The 23,091-nt window shown below is 39.2% G+C and overlaps 1 protein-coding gene across 1 annotated transcript in view; it reads right to left on the reverse strand.

The window, feature by feature from the left end:
* Positions 1-1,047: 1,047 nt before the first annotated feature.
* Positions 1,048-23,091, reverse strand: part of LOC107718680 (uncharacterized) — a 59,284-nt gene continuing 37,240 nt past the window's right edge. The window contains 17 exon segments of the mRNA XM_016525870.1: positions 1,048-1,258; positions 2,753-2,855; positions 2,956-3,058; positions 3,381-3,543; positions 3,818-4,063; positions 4,553-4,710; positions 8,314-8,564; positions 8,711-8,797; positions 8,869-9,076; positions 9,078-9,256; positions 15,286-15,381; positions 15,476-15,871; positions 15,997-16,389; positions 16,642-16,713; positions 16,807-17,184; positions 17,976-18,380; positions 19,383-19,548. Of these exon segments, the coding sequence (XP_016381356.1) occupies positions 1,048-1,258; positions 2,753-2,855; positions 2,956-3,058; positions 3,381-3,543; positions 3,818-4,063; positions 4,553-4,710; positions 8,314-8,564; positions 8,711-8,797; positions 8,869-9,076; positions 9,078-9,256; positions 15,286-15,381; positions 15,476-15,871; positions 15,997-16,389; positions 16,642-16,713; positions 16,807-17,184; positions 17,976-18,380; positions 19,383-19,548 (3,615 nt within the window).

Genomic DNA, 23,091 nt, shown 5'->3' on the forward strand with positions numbered 1-23,091 from the left:
ATATGCTGTAAATTCAAGAATATATATATATTTTTGGTAATCTAACCAATGACTGAACCTCACCCCCAGCCAATCCTCCCTATATGCAAAGTATGCATGTTGCATAGGGCCCCCGAAACACCAGGGGGCCCCCTTGCTCTCAAAGATGATTTAATTTTAGTTTATTTTTTTTATTTTGGCCAGCGGTTTTGACAGTATCTGTGTATTCCATGACAGCATCCTCCTGTATAAACCTGCTGCTGTCCTGCTGCAAGTGGACAACCATTAAAACAGATCTTGTTCAGCTGCTAGAAGGCCTGAAAAGAGATGCTAAAAGGAAACTGGAGAAGATGGGGGAGATTATCTACACCTATGGGGCACAAAGGTTTGGAGTGGAAAAAAAAAGCCCGAGGCCACAGAAGGAGCTGGGAGGCCAGCCGAAGTCCAGGAGACAACAAGAGATTGACAAACTTGTGAAATAAAGGAGAAGCCTGAGATAACAGTGGAAAAAGGCCACTGAAGCAGAAAGTAAAGATATTAAACATTGCCTTGCATCACTACGAAGAGCAGAAAGCTTGAGAAAGAAGAAGAAGGAGCAAACCAGGACTGCCTTCTACAGAGATCCTTACAAGTTTGTCAGTAGTATCTTTAGCAAGGAGAAACCCGGTATCCTTAAAGTACCCATAGTGGATCCTGAGGAACACCTGAGGAAGACTTATTCTGACAATCAGAGGCACATGCCAATCTCCATTCCAGAAGACATGCCACCAATTCAACTACCGGAGCACCAAATGGACATAAGGCCCGCTAAATGGAGCAAAGCTGAGAGTGCGGTAAAGTGGGCAAGATCAGCATCAGCCCCTGGACCCAAGGGTGTTCCATACAAGCTCTACAAGAATGCCCATGGAGATTTTAGGTACCTTTGGAGATTAATGATAGTGGCATGGAAAAAGAGGTGATACAAAAAGCCTGGAGAAGGGCTTCTCAGGATGTTTGGAACATGCTAACATGATTTGGCACCAGTTGTAAATGACCAAAAAGTGGAAGAAAGACCTATATGTGGTGTTCTTAAATCTTTTCAATGCCTTTGGGACAGTGCCGCATAAGCTGCTGTGGGCAGCATTCGACTTCTTCCATGTTCCAGAACAGATAACAAAGTTGATCAAATCCTACTTTCAGGATCTTCAGGTCTGTATTACCATACAGGATAGTACCACCACTTGGCAGCAGCTGGAGGTTGGCATAATGGCAGGTTGTACCATCTCTCCACTGGCATTCACTATGGCAATGGAGATCATAATTCGGGCATCCTGTTGGGTGGTTGGAAGGGAATGTTTGAAAAAATGTAGTGGCCATGCTTGCCACTGTTGCCAATAGAAGCTGCCACTGGCTGTGGGTGAAGTGGATGGACACAGTGTGGGCTGCCAAATGACCATGTAACTAAGTGACACACACCCGGGTCTGATCAGCCTGTGGTGGCAACATCCATGAAAGATAAGTAGCTACACATCAAGTACAGCATAACATATGATCAAAACATCAAGGAATGTGGATCCCTACCTGGTGACTGCAGTAAAGAGTTGTACCTTTCATCTTCATCTATCCATCTTACCATACTAGTCCTTTATCTTATTGTTCCCCAGTCATGTGTAAAGCAATTGTAAATTCACGACTGATTATTGGGTATGGAGGCAAGAACCATGGACATGGCATTAGGCCATGATCCTGGATTCTTGCTGAACCAATATCAGAGCGTAACAGTTGCTGTGTCTTGGTGTTCTGCTCACAGCAAAGGAGAAAATGCTCTATGGTGTGGCTAAATGGTGCTGATATTGGGATTATAACACCTAGCCCTATTATGCTAACAAACTGCTCTTCACTGAATATTATTCATCAATTTATGTTTAATTTATATGGTGAAGTCTATGCAGTGCTTTATTTTTACATTTAATTACTTTAATCAATTTCTGTAGAGTAGGCTATTATAGGCTAAATTGTTAAAATAGTTTTTTATGGACGCACAGACAACACCACCAAAATACCCCCCACCCCCGCAAAGTTTTGCTTAGGTCCCCCAGAAGTATAAGATCGGCTCTCACCTCACCCCATATTACCTTCAAAGAAAGAACAATTAAACCAGTGTGGGAAAATTCTTCAAAACCTCTAGAGAGGAAAGTAAAATAGCAAGGCTCTTCTCATGCATTTTATCAAAGCATCACTATGCAAGATATACAAAACTGTAAAATTGCAAAGATAGCAGCAAAAAGATAACACACTGGTCATTAATCTTTCTCTTATTTTTTTTACTAAAAGGAAATGTCAACAAAAGAGAAAACAAGAAAACTCATTTTGCTTAACCCTCAAATTTATTTATTTAAATTTTTATTTTCCTCATTTACCTTTTGGGTCATTCAGACTGCATTTTCATGTCCCTATAATTTATACACCTTAATAAATGTCAGAATAAAATTGTATTAAGGAAAGAAATCATTCTACTATCACAATATCACATATTTCAGTTTTTCATTCAGATTTCTGAAAGATTTCAGTCTTTTATAGAAGTATTTCCTTCAACTACTAAAAGTTACAGATTGAAAAAGAACTGCAAATCAGAAAATAAAGACTAAATAATTATTTGATTTTACTATATAAAAAACACCTAAGAAATAAAAAAAATAGAAACCCACAACCAGTGTGGCATCAGTTCCACATTCATTAGTATGGCACTAGACAATATGCATGTGCATATTGCACATTTGTTGTGGAAAAATACTAAAAGAGGGTCAGGACACTCAACAGAGGAACAAGCAACAGCATCAGAGAACCACACAGACAAGAAGCCTCAGATGCCTTCACTTTCTCTGGCATCCACTTATCTGTGAACAGGGAATATAATGCAATCAAATGTAATGTATTGACAGCAGAAATCAACAGAAACCCTAATTTACAAATGATTAAAATAAATGAAATGTTCACCTGTGTTCCTATCAGACAACATCAGAGGACCCATGGATATGGAAGCACTGTCATGGAAGTCCAGAGACCTGTGCTCTCTCCAGTGGTGTCCAGAGTTACAGTCCTAAAAGAGAAATGCAAAAATCCAGCTGTGTAAATCCCTGATAAATATCATTGCACAAACATGAAACATAAAGGAGTGCACAAAGTCTCCAGCAGAGTACAAACCTTAACACAATGGACATTAAGGGGAACATTTCCCTTCCAATATTTAATGTTTGATCAACAGGGGTTTATCAATGGTAAATTCTTAAAAATGTACAATTTAGCCACTACATTTAACTATGAAGATACATTCAGTACATTTTCATACAATAGTTCAATATCTACACAGAAACATATTATCATCACAGTTTTATTAATTATGAGAGGTTTTCCAAACTCACCATTGAGCAGCGATTGCTTGACAGAAGGCACAGGTGAACAGCAGAGTGCAGGTAAAACTTAGTGGAGTTTGCAGTGAAGATAAACATCCTGAAGGAGAAACGGCTGGATGTCGAGACGCCGTTCTGCAGCAGCTCCACTGTGTCGTCATTTGGATTGGGACACCTGAGAATAGCAATAATGACAATAAATAAATCAAATTCTTTCACTTTAAAGACATTCAACTCAAAAGTGATTTCCTGTAAATCATCACACATTTGCATTCTATGTATAATAAATGGAATTTTTTGCATTAGTACAGCAATACTGAAAGATAATATATCAGGTTATCCTAAAGGAATATGGAATATTATTTATTCAATATGTGCAGATCAAAAGTTATTTTTAAAAATGTTACAGTGAGTTAAGACTGAGCTTTAAGGAATAGAAACAGCTTTACTCTGTAACGATGAGATCCCAGCGGAGACTGTAATCAGGATCATTCACAGGTGTAGCCCAACACGTCTCCAACACCAGGGCAAACTGACGGCTGTCAACCCCCTCGACACGAACTTCCACATTCATCTTCTGGTCGAGCTCTGCATCCACTTTACCAGTGAAGGGCCGGGTAAACTCATCATCCTCATATGGAATCATCCGAACCTGATATCTGCCTTCACCAGCGGGAAGAGTCCTGTGCACAACACTGTTGAAATAATGGCCAGGTCAGTTATAAAATTACTCTGTTTTAAGGGTAAAATATTTCATCTTTGTTTAAAAAAATATTACCATATATATTTTTTATATACATTTATTTTTCTGCTTAAAAGATTAGTTCACGCAAAAACTATCATCATTATTCACTGAAAATTTTCACATCCACAATGTTTTCTTTGACACATTCATGACAGCTCATTAGAGGAGTAGTGATGTCCGAATTGGAAGCGATTTGTTCATCTGATCTTTTACTCAAAATGATTCATACAGATAACATAGACCATTTCTATAAAGCATTTGTGGTGCTTTTGTTTTCTTTTTGAAGCTTGAAAGTCCCCATGAGGACTAAGTGCATTAAAAAGTGCAACCAATAAAATTCCAGAGTTAGAACAACATGATGAGCAAAAATTTGCTTTTGGTGAACTACTCCTTTAATAAAACAGTACAGCCAAAATCAGAATTTGTATTTGACTCGCACCTCTCCAGTGGGTTGATTTCCACATTCATGGAAAGTGTTTGAGTTTGAGGATAAACACAGCTGAAAGGAAGCTTAAGGATTTTCTCTCTGCTGATGAGACCTTCTGAACTCGGTGTCCCCAGAATACAGTTACTGTAGATGAAGTGGGTGCCGTTGGCCTGTGAAAAACACATATATATAGTAATTTAGCTAAGATGTAATTTCTATTACAAAGAACTTAATGAAAGCAACATTAGAAACACACACAAAAAACGGTCAAGTGAAATAATGGTGGGTTATATATTAATGGTGGAGAATGTGGGCACAAGTAGCATTTTTTGTGGTGAGGTCTTGTGCACCCTTCCCCACTGAATCTTTTGGAGACTTTGAGTAGTCTTTAGGGTGGTCTGTTTGGGCCCTCCAAAGAATCAATCTGTAACAAATGGAAGGGCCCAAAGGTTTTTTTTGTTTGTTTTGTTTTTTGTGGCTGTGTGCTACCATCTGAGCCTGAATCTTGGAGTTCTGGGCCCACGTGGCTTTGTTTGATCGGGATTTGGATTTAAATCTGACTGTTTATTTAAGCATTGTCTACAAGTCGTCCGGATCAAGTCATCTCATCTGTGCGTGACTGTGTGCTGCCGTCTCATCTCATCCTGGAGTTTTAAGATCACAAAGCTTTGTTTGATCGGGATTTGGATTTAAATCTGACTGTTTTTGTTGAATTGCTCATGCTTATTACATTGCGCAAAGGCATCAGTCTACAAGTCTGCATTTTGGGTCTAAATTGGCTGTGTGACGGGGATCTTCGTCAAGAGCACAAGAAAATGGTACGTGTCTGCCTTTGTTTTACGGGCTTATTTGGACTTTTGTGGCCGTCGACTTGCTTGTGTACAGTATGCGGTGTTTAACCACTGGAAGCATGTTCTTTTTAAGTTTGTTTTGGACATTTTGTCAAGTATATACAAGTGGCAGCGGGTTTGCTTTAGGTCCATTTTTATCATATAATTCATCATTGGTAAATTTTGATAGTTGGACATATTATGGAGTATCTACAAACTATGTCATTCTTGAACAACACTATGGGATGTTGTACCCCATGAATTTTATGTATTTTGATTTTTTGAGATGTGCTTTATCTAGGGAGGTAAATTATTGTACGCTTAATATATTTTTTTTGTTTGGGGCCGATGACTAGAATTAGAGTGAGTAATTCAGTTAAATGAAGGAGTTTAATAGTAATAATGTTATTAATGTCTGGGAATGTATCGCCAAACTCAGGACATCACGTTGCTTCAAACTTTACTACCCCAGTCAAGTTGAGATCAAGGTCTGGATTGGGTTTTATACATTTAAATGTTCGTAGTCTGTTGCCTAAGTTGGATATGGTGTATATTTGGGCTAAAAATACAAATGCGGATGTTATAGTCATATCTGAATCCTGGCTTAATAAATCTATCACAGACAACGACATTAGTATTGCTGGTTATAGGGTTTTTAGAGCAGATAGGTTAAAAAGGGGGGGGTAGCAATTTATGTCAAAGAACATCTTGAGGCATCATTAATACGTTCAGTGTCAACAACTAAACAGTATGAACTATTAGCTTTAAATCTTTCTGTGTCTAAGACCTTTCAGCTCACTTTAGCTGGTTGTTACAGACCTCCTTCAGCTTCTAGCTGTGTTTTACATTCTATGATGCATTCATTGGCCTCTTTGAATTACAAGGAACTGATCTTAATGGGTGATTTTAATCTTAATTGGACGCACTCAATATCTGATGATTTTAAATTGTTTTGTGATAGTCATAATCTTTTTCAATTGGTAGATACACCCACTAGGCCTAATTTGAAATTCCAAGAAAAATCGACATTAATAGATCTTGTCTTTACAAACGCTCTGCATAAATATTCTTCAGTTTCTGTATTCGCAAACGATATCAGTGACCACTGTGTTGTGGCAGTAGCCAGAGATAAGAAGCTACCCAAGCAGAATCCGAGAAATATAACTAGGCGTTTTATGAAATATTTTAATGAGCAATCTTTTTTATATGATCTTGCTCAAATTGATTGGGATAAATGTGCAAGTGGGGCAGCTAGAAAATGTTTTGTGGTCCTGAACATTCTGCGGTGAGCAAGAAAGAGAGATGTGCCATGTTTGTGCTCTGGGCTTAAGGGGCTAAGCCATCAAACAAGGCTGAGCTGCTTGAATTTGTGTGCCCGGAGTGGGATAAAGTCATGATTCAACACAATTCGATTCAATGCAATATGATGCACTGGAAAAAAATATGAAGCTATGCAATTCAATATGGTACAGATAGTTCGCTTTTATTTCTTTGGTTCATTTTAATTATTTGGTGGAAGATGCAGCTCTACCTATGCCATGTTAATCTATATTCTATGTGACTGTCAGGACACGCCTCGGTCTCCATATTGTTGATTCGGCATATTCACGTAGCAGCAGTGGTGATAAGAGAACACGCTTGAGAAACAGTTTAGAGAGGAGAAATCAATCTAATTATAAAATATTGGTCACAAATTATTGGTGCCTTTCTAAATAATAAAAGTACAGCACGTCTACTAATAATTATATATAAATAAACCGGTTTTTAGCTATGCAAATATGTTAGAAACGATGAGCTCAAAAGCGCTCCACAATTTTCCAGTGTAAATCTCTGGAGGAAAATGGAAATGTAGCACACTCCCATTATTTTCATGTTACCTACCTAACCCTTGCTTGAAACCACAACGATTTCAGTTTGCTTCAGCAACATTTATTAGTCTGCATCAGCTCTAGTTAGTCAGATTGTAAGCACGTCCATTCTTAATTAACAGGGTATGTGTTGAGTAGCGGACCAAATTAGTGAAAGTATAAATACTTCAGGTTACATGTGTTAATGAGAGAAGCCTGTAAAAGTTTCTGTTCTGTTTATGTTTCTTCTGAGATTTGACATGGCTTTCTTTTCCCACCTGAATTCTTTTATATTTCGCAATATGCAAAATCAACATTTGGACACAATAAATACTACATTAGGTAAATTCTAAGATATTTTCTGTGTGTTTACGTTCTTAGAGCCTGTGTTATTAAACACACACACATGTTGAGTTTCCATGTTTTATGGGGACATTCCATAGACATAAAGATTGGTATACTGTACAGTACTTTTCTATCCCCTTACCGTAAGCCTACCCATAAACCTACCCCTCACTCAAAACTTTCCACATTTTTAGGTTTTAAAAAAAGATAATTCTGTATGATCAAATTAGTAATAGACTCTTGGACAAATCATTTCAGCTAGCAACTGCAGATCCTGCATTGAGTACACATGGTGATCTGGAAAGGAACTAGTTCTGCAACAAAAGATTAAACACTATTAAACACTATTTAATGAGAACTCTTTACATGTGTCACGAACACATAACATGGGTCTGATTTGCTCATGTAAAATAATAATCCTCCAGATTGTAATAAAACACATTATATTACCAGTCCTTGTGATTTCGGGTGTGGTTTCTGTGGTTGTGGTTTTGGCTGTAGTTTCGGTTGTGGTTGTCTCTGACATGACAAAGTAGACAATTAAAAAAAAAAAAAGAATATTACACAAAATAATAATCTCTTACAAAAACAGAGAGCACATGTCAATATATTTACCTGCACAGTATGCCAAATAGCAGATAGTTGGACTCACAAACTCCACAAACTAGACATAATACCCTCCAGGACAGGCTTTGACTTTAATGGGATTGGATTGGAAATAGCAGCAGTTATTGCTCCAGTGACCGCAGACATCTCGAGTGACCACTCCATCCTCAACTGTTGGATGTCCTCTCTTCAGCCACAGTGGAGCATGAGTGCCACAACTCAACTTATCAACACATGTGTCTGGCATCAGAACGCTCTGACCCTGAATGAAGAGACGGTACCAGCCGTTCCAGCTGACCCAAGTGTCACACATTATTTGAGAGGAATGTTGATTGTTGGTGGATCTCCATAGATCATCCAGGACATTGTAGTTGTAGCAGGGGTCAACAGAGGGAGCTATGGTAAAGAAATATTAGAAAAATAAATGTTGCTGACTGAATGAATATTATATACTTTTTCATTAGAAACTTGCTCAACTTGTATTTAATGCTCTGAAAATTGTAGGTTGGGAAACCTACAATTTTTACAACACATTGTATTACCAGGCATTGTAGTTTCAGTTGTAGTTTCTGTGGTTGTGGTTGTCTCTGGCATTACAGTAGTAGAGGTAGTGTTTATGTTTCTTGCATCTGAAAAAAAGAATATTACATGAAAACAATAATCTCTTACAAAAACAGAGAGCACATGTCAATATATTTACCTGCACAGTATGCCAAATAGCAGATAGTTGGACTCACAAACTCCACAAACTAGACATAATACCCTCCAGGACAGGCTTTGACTTTAATGGGATTGGATTGGAAATGGCAGCAGTTATTGTCCCAGTGACCACAGACATCTCGAGTGACCACTCCATCCTCAACTGTTGGATGTCCTCCGTTCAGCCACAGTGGAGCATGAGTGCCACAAACTATACTCATCAACACATGTGTCTGGCATCTGAACGCTCTGACCCTGAATGAAGAGACGGTACCAGCCATTCCAGCTGACCCAAGAGTCACACATTATTTGAGAGGAATGTTGATTGTTGGTGGCTCTCCATAGATCATCCAGGACATTGTAGTTGTAGCAGGGGTCAACAGGGGGAGCTGTTGTTAAGAAATATTAGAAAAGTAAATGTTTCGGACTGAATGAATGTTATACATTCTTTTGTACAACATAAGTAGTGGTATGAAATCTCCAGAACAGTCCTCACTTAATTTCTATGGCTGCATTTACACTGCTAGTCTTAATGCACAGATCCGATCTTTTGACCATATCTGATTTTTGGCCCGTTTGTTTACATTCACTTTAGACACGACTGGTATCCGATATCTGTGTTTAAATTAATTCACACCCAAAATGATTGTCTGCAGTTTCGCTTTACTATGCATATGGTAGACTCTCAGGTTTTGAATGGCCGTGCTATTAAAATTATTTATAATTCACGTTGAGTGGCCATTATTATTTGCCAGCATGGACAACAGCTGTCATGGATGTTTTGCAGCACAAAATCTGCCTGAACAGATAAATAATGGAAAATAACAGTAATTTTCATTTGTTAGGCTATTTTATCTACAGCTCGTTAGAGGTAGAATTCTTTAGTGAAATAAAGTAGCGCCAAGATGATATTTATTTAAATTAATTTAGTTGTATTTATAAAACTCATGGGGCAGGGGTTGAACACCAGCTCCTGAATGTAAAATTTTTTACCTATATCAAATTTCTGTATCAATAAAATGTGAGCGCATACAGCACACCAGCATTAAAACACAATCTATATGGGCAAACATGTTGCTCCCTCACATTGGGAGTTCTGCAGGGAATCAGATATGTGTGTTTAGACGTAGGTCGGATGTCCAGATATCAGATATGTATCTGATTTAAAACCACATTTGGGCTGAATTTACACTGCAGATCTGGATTCCCAAATCAGATTTTCTGACTATATCCGTTTGTTTGATGAGCCGCTTACACGTTCTTTTAAAAGTGACCCGTATCCGATATCTGCATTTACACTATACAGGCTTAACTTGACGTGGCTCAATGCATTAGACAGTGATATTAAAAGACCAAACTCTGCACACACTATCAATAAAGCATACTTTGTATTGAAAAGCAGATGAGATTTCACACGAATGAATAGAGAGACAGTCTCCACAACAGTTAGCAACATGCTCATAGCCTGCAATGTGTCACGCTGCTGCTACTGTGCTGGAGCGAGGAGACGCGGAGACGTGGGAGCATTTACAAGGAACAGTCTTTATTCATCCACGGGAACACACAGGAAGGAACACACACGTAGCACTGGGGAATAGACAATTAACACCGGACAAAAACCAAGGAACAGAACACTCTTTAAATACCTGACTAGACAAGAGACTCAACGAGAAACACCTGAAATCATTGAACACGGTTGAAAACTAGGACATGGAGCACGTGGGGGAGGAAAACAAACACAAAACAGTCCATGGCGTGACACTATGAGGTCACCGTGGTTCGGACCTCTGTATTTTCCCAAGGTGTTTTTTTTTTAATAATTGCCTAATATATTATTAACTCTTCCTTCATGCTGCAAATATATTGCACAGGACCAAGATTAATCTTAAAGGGGTCATATGATGCGATTTCAATTTTTCCTTTCTCTTTGGAGTGTTACAAGCTCTTGGTGCATAAAGAAGATCTGTAAAGCTGCAAAGACTAAAGTCTCAAATCCAAAGAGATATTCTTTATAAAAGTTAAGAGTCAGCCACGTCTACCTAAAACGGCTCGTTCTAACATGCCCCCACATATCTACCTCACTATGTGGGAAGATTTGCATAACGCCGCCCAAATGTTCACGCAAAGAAAGAAGGCGTAACTTTTATTCTCACTGTAGTATTGTTGATGCTGCAGCCATGTCGTGAAGACGCTGTGTGCGTCGTTGTGAAAGCGAAACTACTTTGTTTGGTCTTCCAAAAGAGGACGATATCCGCTTCATCATGCCTAGAGCTGATCTGTGCTGGTCGCTGAGGGAATACATCAACTTAGTGCTGTGGATCGCCAGATCGGCTTTCACTGTGGACGAAGCGGAGTCCAGCTCGCCAGCCGCCTCTGCTCACTCTAGCCTGGCCTCAGCTCACGCTAAGCCGCTGTGTTTTTCGTTGTGAAAGCGAAACTACTTTGTTTGGTCTTCCAAAAGAGGACACGACTACAAATCAGTGGTTAAGTTGTATTTACAACACTGTTCCAGAACAGTTTAACCCAAATATCCAGATGTGTACAGCACATTTTATGGAGGACTGTTTACTGATCCTGGGTGAGAAACGTTAGACTAAAATGCCGACAGTTCTGACTCACAGTCTGTAAGTACGTTTTCATTTAAAGGATTTGCCACTGATGATTCAAACGCGAGTTTTGGGCAGTGTAAAGTAGCACTTGTTGTTTGTCATTTCTCTGATCACAAATGCAGACAGGGTTTTATGTTTACGCGGCGCGATGCAATGCAACACAACGCATAAAAAGACAGTATAAGTCATTATAATCAGTAATTATGTCATCAAGCATCATATGACCCCTTTAAACATCCTCATTTGAGCTGCCTCAGCCGTCTGTCACTGACCAGTCACCACTCATCAATGTCAAAAAATATTTGAGATGACCAATCAAATCAAAGTAGCTTTATGTTGACAGAAGCTGCATAGCGCAAATTTCAAAGTGACACTCCAGTTAGTGGCTATAAATTGCGGGATAAGATGTAAGTAGCCAAACATTTCATATCTGACAGCTGTTTTATGATAGAAATGTTAAACGACTGGCAAAAATAATCAGGAATGCAAACTAATAAACTTATCTAATTTCTCCATTTTGAATTGACGTGATTCATGTAATGTGATTCACAACTGTCAATGTGAGTGGACAAAAAACAATATTAATGAAGCAAATATTAGGCATATGATTCATAATGAATGGGCACATATTGTAAATTTATTAAACTTAATTACGTAGTTTTCCTGGTAGCCTTCAGTAAAGTAACTCGGTAATTTTAAAACCCTGGCTACGGCCCTGGTTAGCAATAGATTGAAGCACTCGTCTGTGCACGAGCCGCCATCACTCATAACAGCGGCAATGAGCACTCAGCAAAGCAACACATTTCAGCGACAGATTGCCTCTTATTTAACACAAACGAACAAAATGAATACTCTGCTAGTCAACTAGAGATGTTTCATTTGTAAAAGATATATCTGTACTGCGAGATGTTTCAAAAACATTTGACATCCAACTCAAATTAACAGGGGAATATCCAATCTGTCCACATACACGGCAGGCGCAAATGCACGTATCCGATTCATATCAGATTTATTTCCACATATGAATGAGGCCTTCGAAAGTGGCTCAGAACAGATGCGAAAAATTTTTTGTGTTTACACTCATTTTTGTGTTTACACGTGCAACAAATTCCGATCTGTCAGATGTGAGCAACAAAATCTGATTTTTTTTTGTGTGCCAGTGTAAATGCAGCCTCTGTTGCACTTGTGTTTAAAGTTATTAAAAGTTGAAAACAGTTTGTCTTGAGTTTGAACATCTACTTTTATTTTGCTGAAACAAATGGCTACCATGAGTCCTTTTGCAATTGAATAACTTGACTTTGAGAAGAACTAATTGAAAACGCAATTTGGCTCTTACTTAAAATGATTGGTTTGTGTTTGGTGGTCTGCACTTAAACCACTGAATAAATTGTATCTTCTTTGTGCCAAATTATCTTATACGTATTATTATACACTGTAAAATTTTATAAATAAATGAATGCTATCAATTTTCACTCTGACTCTTATCTTTTATCTGTGTGCACACATGCATTTCCTGTCATTTTAAGTCATTTTTGGGTCTGGGATCAGTTTGAGGTTATAAAAGGAGTCTACAGAGGTCTGAGAAACAGTAATGGTATGGTTATTGCTATTAATAAAAATGCACTTCAGTTAAGTTCTTCATTATGATTAGCCATTTGTTACACTATCTTTTAAATAAATAGTTAGAGAAGCAACAACATCAGTCAAATAAAGAATGAGTGTATAGGCACTTGTTGTCCTTTCCTTCTCATTTTGATATTGATGCAAGATGGCGCCGCGTATGGCAGCCATGGTTTGTCGCTACTTGGTACTTGTACTTTTTTTGTTTGTTTGTCCTGTTTTAAGCAATGTTTTCCCGATCAGCTTTACTCGGAACGAACTCCTGGACATCAGAAATAGCACACCAAATAACTTTCTGCCGACATTTGAGCATTCAGATGTTTTACTGGACATTTTAGTCGGAGGAGCTGCGTTCCTATACAAGCGCTCCAGGTGACGCAAGCGAGGGAAGCGCGCCGGCGCGCTCGTGAAATTCCGACAGCGCGGTTTTAGGACTCCGCTGCCGAGCATTCATCTGGTGAATCTCCACTCCTTAGCAAATAAATCAGACGAACTACGAACGGAGCCATCCCGGACAGCGCGTTATATCTAACGGGCTTCCAGCTGTTCAGAGCGGACCGCGTCACCGCGTCATCGGGGAAAACGAGAGGCGGTGGATTATGTTTTTATATCAATGAAGGCTGGTGTACAGACGTGACAGTTTTAAAGAAGATGTGCTGCCCAAATTTGGAAGCTCTCTTCATTAACTGTAAGCCTTTTTATTCACCGCGGGAGTTTTCCTCGTTTATTCTGGTGAGTGTGTACATTCCTCCTGACGCGCGTGTGAGCGCCGCGCTAGAACTGTTGGCCGATCAGATCACACACACAGAACAACGTTATCCGGACTCTTTCATTATCGTTCTCGGTGATTTTAATAAAGCTAATCTCACCCGTGAACTGCCTAAATATAGACAGCACATCACATGCCCCACCAGAGACAGCAATATACTGGACCACTGCTACACTGTTTTAAAGGATGCATACCACTCTGTCCCCCGAGCAGCTCTGGGACTCTCTGATCACTGTTTGGTTCATCTTCTACCAGCCTACAGGCAGAAACTAAAATCTGCTAAGCCTGTAGTGAAAACTGTAAAGAGATGGACTGCTGAAGCAGAGCAGGATTTACAGGCCTGCTTCGAACTGATTGGAGTGTTTTTGAGGCTGCAGCTACTGATCTGGATGAGCTTACTGACACCGTGACATCCTACATCAGTTTCTGTGAGGACATGTGTGTTCCCACCAGGACTTATTTAACATTTAACAACGACAAACCTTGGTTAAGTGCAAAACTCAAACAGCTTCGCCAGGCCAAAGAGGACGCCTACAGGAGTGGGGACAAAGACTTGTACAAACAGGCCAAATACACACCGAATAGGGATATAAGAGTGGCAAAGTTAAACTACTCTGAAAAGCTAAAAAAACAGCTTTCAAGTAATGACTCTACATCAGTGTGGAAAGGCCTGAAAGCCATCACAAGACCCCATCCCCCAGCACTGAGGCCAATCAACAACTGGCTGAAGACCTGAACGAGTTCTACTGCAGGTTTGAAAAGCAAAAGCCTGGTCTAACACCCCACACCCACTCCGACCGTCTCACAGCACAGCCACCAACACCCTCCCCATCCATCCCCCCTACTGTTTCTTATCCTGCACTCAAGATCTGTGAAGAGGATGTATGCAAAGTCTTCAGAAAGCAGAAGATAAGGAAAGCCAAAGGCCCAGACGGTGTCTCTCCAGCCTGCCTCAAAGCCTGTGCTGTCCAGCTATCATCCATCTTCACATTGATCTTCAACAGATCCCTGGAGCTGTGTGTAGTCCCCTCCTGCTTCAAATGTTCCACCATCATCCCTGTACCCAAGAAACCAAAAATCACAGGACTTAATGACTACAGACCTGTTGCTTTAACATCTGTGGTCATGAAGGCATTTGAGAGACTGGTGTTGGCCTACTTGAAGGACATTACTGGACCCTTGCTGGACCCCCTGCAGTTTGCTTACCGAGCAAACAGGTCTGTGGATGATGCAGTCAATATGGGATTGCACTACATCCTCCAACATCTGGACAAACCAGGGACTTATGCAAGGATCTTGTTTGTGGACTTCAGCTCCGCTTTCAACACCGAAACACTGAAACATTTTAAGAGACTATGTGTAATGAAAATAAATGAGTAAAAAGATATTCTTGAGGTTTTAAAAAAAGACAATACTTTACCAGTGGTTGTGATTGGTGGAGTAATGGATTCTATGGGTGGAATTCGCTCTGTTGTTGTAGAAACTAATTGGATGGACTGGCTTGAGGCTTCTGGTATTAAGAATTATTTTTTTTATTATTTCAGTATCAAACATTTTTAACCATAACCCAAAAAAGTAAATGATTTAATTACATATGAATAAATACTCACCTACACAGTAAGCTCCACAAACCATTGGCTTGACAAACTCGTAAACATAGTAATTTCCGGGACAGGCTTTGACTCTTATAGGGTGGGATGTGTAAGTACAGCAGTCACCCCATGGGAGACAGACCTGACGGGTGACAACTCCATCTTCCAGCTGTGGATGAGGGCCACTGAGTGACAGTGGGGATTCAGTGCCACACATGCCTTGATTGACACATAATTCTGGCATCTGAGTATTTTGACCATTGTAGAATAGCCTGTACCAGCCATTCCACTCCCCATTATCACACATGTCATGGTAGTAATTGTTGGTATACATAGAGTAATCAGTGGCTCTCCAAGGCTCATCCAGACTGGTGTAGTTGTAGCAGGGGTCCACACTTGGAGTGGTTAACAATACTGTTATTAAAAAGTAGAAAGAGAGCATTACATACTGCATATTAAATCTATTCAAGATAATAATATAAATACAAACCAATACAATTTGTGATAAACATGTCAAATAAAAAGATAAATGAACATGCCTGCACAATATACAGGAGCTGGGATTGAAAGAGTTGGTCTGGTAAATTTGTAGACATAATAATTTCCAGGACAAGATTTAACTTGGATTGGTTCAGATCTGTAGCGACTGCACTGATCATAGCGAGAGCCGTAAATTTCACGGGTAACAACTCCATCTTCTAGTTGAGGATGAGAGCCGCCAAGCCACAGACCACTAAAACCTCCACATGACATAAATGATGCACACCACTCAGGCATCTGAGCACTTGATCCATCAATGAAGAGCCGATACCAGCCATCCCATTCTACACGAGTGTCATCAAGTAGATTTGCATAGCCATTCCAATACCCGTAATTGAGTGTGCTTCTCCAGTGGTTGTCTAGTATGTTGTAGTTATTGCACGGGTCATAATCTGTGTTAGTGACAGACCAAAACAGACCAGTTATATTTCAATGAGCAAATTCACAAGTGCAAATCTGAACTAATCAAGCACATTAACAAACATGAAATTTAAATGTCATTGCCAATATACATACATACATACGTGTGTGTGTGTGTGTGTGTATTGGCAATGACATTGAAAATCTCATGTTTGTTAATGTGTTTGATCATATACACACACATAGAGAAAGAGGTTAAATAGATTAATTCAAATGTAACTTACTCGAGGTCATGCTGGATCCAGTAATTATATCTGGACTTACTGTGGATATTGGCCATGAAATGGTGCTGACATCTAAAAAAGGAGGACATTCGAAACATGACTGAAGTGATTTTAAAACCTTTGAAAGACTTAATTAAAAAAGAGTGAAGAGAAAAAGCACATTACCTGTGCAGTATCCTGAACACCAGAAAAGTTCATAGACATAGTAATTTCCTGGGCACGCTTTCACTCTGATGGGGTTTGTCTTGTAATAACAGCACTCATCCCAAAAATAATTGCCACAGACCTCTCTGATCACCACTCCATCCTCTATCTGAGGGTGAGGACCATTGAGCCACAGATTGATGTTTGTGTTACAGCTGTATGAACTAACACAGGTCTCTGAAATCTGGATGTTCATCCCATAGTAGAAAAGCCGGTGCCAGCCATTCCAGGAGAAACGTTCATCACAAAGGTAATCTCCACTTTCATTGTTGGCTCTCCAGGGACGATCCAGAGACTCATAGTTGTAGCTGGGATCACTGCTGATGCTGCTGAAAGCAACTGTCATAGAGTTTTTTAAGAGTACTATTAAAATACTGTATTTACTGTACATCGAATGCAATTTAGAATATTACATTGTAAAACACAATGATTGTTTATTTCATGATTTTCAATCAGCCAATTACAGCAATTTGAGCATTTTTAACCAGTGGTGTGCTGTCAATTATACCTGGATGCAGCCTGCAGAATTGAACAGAACACCATAACTACTCACATTGACACATGTACTAACACGGAGTATATGATATAATATAATATAATATATAATAGTGTAAAGGCAGTGCAATTTCATAAAGCCTTCATTATTTTTGCTAAAGTAATGTAAGCTGGTATTTAGACTAACACACAAACCTCCGAATATTTAAACAAACAAAAAATGTATTGGTTCATTTTTAGCTGGAGGACAGGTAAATTATGAAGAGATATCCATTATGAATGCAGTAATTTATTAATTCTGTATTATCATTTTAATATAAATAACATGGCAAGACAAAGTAGAAATTTAAGTCACTTAAAGTTGAAAGGTGCTGTTATTGGTTCATCTAAAGTTGTGAAATGTAAACTGTGTTATAAATAACATGAGAGCTACAGTTAGTGAAGTGCTATGAGAGTGTGGGGAGAATTACAAAGTAGCCTACAGAATGGTTAATGAAGTGCACACCACTGATTCTAACTGGTTAAACAATGTTTAATTTCATTGATGTATTATCTAATAATCAGACCATTTACTCTTGATAATGGCATAAAAACAATCACAAAATTCTGGAGAGAAAAAGAGATAAAAATTTCACCTGCACGATATGAAGGCCTGTTAATCGACAGATCTGGCTTGACGAGTTTATAGATGTAATAATCTCCTGGACAGGCTTTGACTTGGATGGATGTGGATGTGTAGTTGTCAAACTGGTTAGACAATAGAGAACTTCCCAAAACTTCACGGGCCACCACTCCATCCTCAAGTGTTGGATGAGAACCGGCGAGATACAGTCCAGTTTCACCACCACATCTCATATTACTCACACACCACTCAGACATCTGAGCACTTTCTCCATTCAAATACAGCCGATACCAGCCACTCCATTCAACAAGGGTGTCATCATGTCCAGAGTACTGATACGCGTTTTGTCGTATGTCTCTCCAGTATTCATCAAGAAAGAAATAATCATAGCAGGGATCAGAGCTGGAAGTTGTAGATTCTGAGAGATTAATGACATAAAAAAGGACAATCCAGCGATGATACATACTCACTGTTTATGTGGCAAACACCTGTGTCTTTATGACCAGATAAGATACTGGGAGAGTACACTAGGGAGGGATTATATAAACTGACTGCACTTACAACAACTAATTTTAAAAAGATTTGCCACCAAGATCTCAGTTCATTTTCTAGGAAATGTATCTACAGCTCTGGAAATAAATTAAGAGACAACTCCAAATCTTTCATAAATCAGCATCAGCCATTCCATTCCACGGTCTGTTGAATTCCAACACATGGGCACAACTCATTCTGCTTAATGAAGGTGATCACCTCAACCAAATCTTATTTAGCGAGGAAAAGTAAAAAAAAAAAAAAAAAACTGCTGTGGTCATCACTATACTCTAGCAATAGGACCAGCTGGATGGCAAAAACAGTGCTAGTAGTACGTCAAAAGTAACTGGAATCAAATTTTAACTATTGACCATGCCAAAAGAGTTGAAAAGTAAAGTTTGCATGAAGAAAAGAAGGGTTCAGTTCTGGCTTTACTGGCAGAGGGATACAGTCAGCAACAGGTTGCTTCCATTCTTAATGTCAAAGACAGCGGTTCATAAGAACAAGGTCAAGCTGAAGATATTGGGGACAACAAAGCTACAGACCGGCAGAGGGCGAAAACGACTCTCCACTGACTGGGATTACCTTCAACTCATTTGAATGTTACTCAACAGCCGTAGGACTACATCAAGTGACCTACAAAAGAAAGGCAAACGGCAGCTGGGGTGAAGTGCATGGCGAGGACGGTTCGAAACAGGCTCCAAGGGGAAAGGGCCCTTCATCAATGAGAAACAAAGAAGAGCCAGGCTGAGGTATACAAAAGTCCATAAGGACTGGACTACAAGCCACAGTGTCTCACACCCACTGTTTGGTGGAATTGGGCACATTTGTCTTTGTGAACGGAACATGAATCAAGCTACGTACAAAATTGTCCTGTAAGAAAACTTGCTTCCTTCTGTTCTGACAATGTTCTCCAACTCTGAGGATTGGTTTTTCCAGCAGGACAATGCTCCATGCCACACAGCCAGGTCAATCAAAGTGTGGATGGAGGACCACCAGATCAAGACCCTGTTATGGCCAGCCCAATCTCCAGACCTGAACCCCATTGAAAACCTCTGGAGTGTGATCAAGAGAAAGATGGATGGTCACAAGTTATCAATGCCAAGATGCATGAAAGCTGTGATTGAAAATCAGGGCTATTCCACCAAATATATAAGGTAAACGCTGAACACTTCCTAAGTTAAAACATTAGTGATGTGTTGATTAAAAAATAATATGAACTTGTTTTGTTTGCAGTATTTGAGGCCTGAAAACACTGCATCTTTTTGATTTTGACTAGTTGTCATTGTCTGCAAATAAATTCTTTAAACTATGTTTGCATCTCCATAACTGAGGCCAGTGCAATACACATCTCGATGCATAGCCAACATACATAAAAAATACATATGAAGCAGCTACCGATGCGATGCAATTTGATTCACCCCTATTACGATGCAGTGTGATCCGATTTCGATTCGATTCAATGCAATACGATGCAATGAAAAAAATATGATGCTATGAAATTCAATATCATATAGTTCGCTTTAATTTCTTTGGTTCATTGTAGTTATTTGGTGGAAGATGCAGCTCTACTTCTGCCATGTTAATCTATATTCTATGTGACTGTCAGGACACGCCTCGGTCTCCATAGTGTTGATTCGTCATATTCACGTAGCAGCAGTGGTGATGAGAGAACGCGCTTGAGAAACAGTTTAGAGAGGAGAAATCAATCTACGTATAAAATACTTGTCACAAATTATTTGTCACTTTATAAATAATAAAAGTATAGCACATCTACTAACAAATAAATAGTTTTTTACCTATGCAAAAATGTATTGCGATACAAATGCAAACTTGTATCAAAAGGCCCTATCTGATATTGGTCACAAATTACTGGTCACTTTCTAAATAATAAAAGTATAGCGCATCTACTAATAACTATATATAAATATATCGTTTTTTACCCATGCAAATATGTTAGAAACGATGCATCGCGATACAAATGCCAACTTGTATCTGATGCACACTTTTTAAATCAATGCAGCGCATCGTTAACTTTTATGCAGATGCACCGATGCAAATCTGTGAATCTTATCGTCCCTACTCTAAACAGCAATATGTTTATTTGAGATTTGGAAGAAATTTTGTCAGTAATTTATAGAATAAAACGAAAATGTTCATTTCACTCAAACATACAAATAGTAAAATAAAACAAGAGAAACTGATAATTTTGCAGTGGTCTCTTAATTTTTTCCAGAGCTGTATTTGAAAATTTGGTGCAGGGCTTTGGGTGTCTGTGCCTTCCTGAGCTCAAAAGCACTCCACAATTTTCCAGTGTAAATCTTTGGTGGAAAATGGAAAATGTAGCACACTCCCATTATTTTCACATTACCCACCTAACCCTTGCTCCAAACCACAACTATTTCAGTCTTCATCAGCAACATTTATTAGTCTGCATCAGTTCTAGTTCATCAGATTGTAAGCACATCCATTCTTAATTAACAGGGTATGTGTGGAGTAGCGGACCAAATTAGTGAAAGTATAAATACTTCAGGTTACATACAGTGGGTACGGAAAGTATTCAGACCCCCTTAAATTTTTCACTCTTTGTTATATTGCAGCCATTTGCTAAAATCATTTAAGTTAATTTTTTTCCCTCATTAATGTACACACAGCACCCCATATTGACAGAAAAACACAGAATTGTTGACATTTTTGCAGATTTATTAAAAAAGAAAAACTGAAACATCACATGGTCCTAAGTATTCAGACCCTTTGCTCAATATTTAGTAGAAGCACCCTTTTGATCTAATACAGCCATGAGACTTTTTGGGAAAGATGCAACAAGTTTTTCACACATGGATTTGGGGATCCTCTGCCATTCCCTCTTGCAGATCCACTCCAGTTCTGTCAGGTTGGATGGTAAACGTAGGTGGACAGCCATTTTTAGGTCTCTCCAGAGATGCTCAATTGGGTTTAAGTCAGGGCTCTGGCTGGGCCATTCAAGAACAGTCACAGAGTTGTTGTGAAGCCACTCCTTCGTTATTTTAGCTGTGTGCTTAGGGTCATTGTCTTGTTGGAAGGTAAACCTTAGTTCCAGTCTGAGGTCCTGAGCACTCTGGAGAAGGTTTTCATCCAGGATATCCCTGTACTTGGCCGCATTCATCTTTCCCTCAATTGCAACCAGTCGTCCTGTCCCTGCAGCTGAAAAACACCCCCACAGCATGATGCTGCCACCACCATGCTTCACTGTTGGGACTGTATTGGACAGGTGCCTGGTTTTCTCCACACATACCGCTTAGAATTAAGGCCAAAAAGTTATATCTTGGTCTCATCAGACCAGAGAATCTTATTTCTCACCATCTTGGAGTCCTTCAGATGTTTTTTAGCAAACTCCATGCGGGCTTTCATGTGTCTTGAACTGAGGAGAGGCTTCCGTCGGGCCACTCTGCCATAAAGCCCCGACTGGTGGAGGGCTGCAGTGATGGTTGACTTTCTACAACTTTCTCCCATCTCCCGACTGCATCTCTGGAGCTCAGCCACAGTGATCTTTGGGTTCTTCTTTACCTCTCTCACCAAGGCTCTTCTCCCCCGATAGCTCAGTTTGGCCGGACGGCCAGCTCTAGGAAGGCTTCTGGTCGTCCCAAACGTCTTCCATTTAAGGATTATGGAGGCCACCGTGCTCTTAGGAACCTTAAGTGCAGCAGAAATTTTTCTGTAACCTTGGCCAGATCTGTGCCTTGCCACAATTCTGTCTCTGAGCTCTTCAGGCAATTCCTTTGACCTCATGATTCTCATTTGCTCTGACATGCACTGTGAGCTGTAAGGTCTTATATAGACAGGTGTGTGGCTTTCCTAATCAAGTCCAATCAGTATAATCAAACACAGCTGGACTCAAATGAAGGTGTAGAACCATCTCAAGGATGATCAGAACAAATGGACAGCACCTGAGTTAAATATATGAGTGTCACAGCAAAGGGTCTGAATACTTAAGACCATGTGATATTTCAGTTTTTCTTTTTTAATAAATCTGCAAAAATGTCAACAATTCTGTGTTTTTCTGTCAATATGGGGTGCTATGTGTACATTAATGAGGAAAAAAAATTAACTTAAATGATTTTAGCAAATGGCTGCAATATAACAAAAAGTGAAAAATTTAAGGGGGTCTGAATACTTTCCGTACCCACTGTAACCTCTAAATATGGTGGTTTTTTTCTGGCGGTATTTTGTGATTTATGGAGCGATTAAAAGAGAGATCCCCTCAGTAAAAGCCTTTAACTCTAATATGTAAAAAAAAAATTGGACCAGGCTTTATGCAATGTTCAGTTTATTATTCTGGAAATATATGCAAATGAGTGCATATTTAATTAGATAATGCAACGTTTGCATATGTGAACATAATGTTACAGAAAACTTAAAGGCTTCATTTGGCCAAAAAATTTAAATTGTCATCATTTCCTTACATCAAGTTGTTCCAAACCTGTATGAGTGTTTGAGCACAGAAAAATATATTTTGAAGAGTGTAGGTAACCAAACAGTTGATGGTAGCCATTGTATTTTTGCATACTGTGGCTACTGTAAACCATAAACTGTTTGGTTACCAACATTCTTCAAAATAT

This window comes from Sinocyclocheilus rhinocerous, unplaced genomic scaffold, assembly GCF_001515625.1.
Source record: "Sinocyclocheilus rhinocerous isolate Xijiao unplaced genomic scaffold, SAMN03320098_v1.1 scaffold2921, whole genome shotgun sequence".
Lineage (NCBI taxonomy): Eukaryota > Metazoa > Chordata > Actinopteri > Cypriniformes > Cyprinidae > Sinocyclocheilus > Sinocyclocheilus rhinocerous.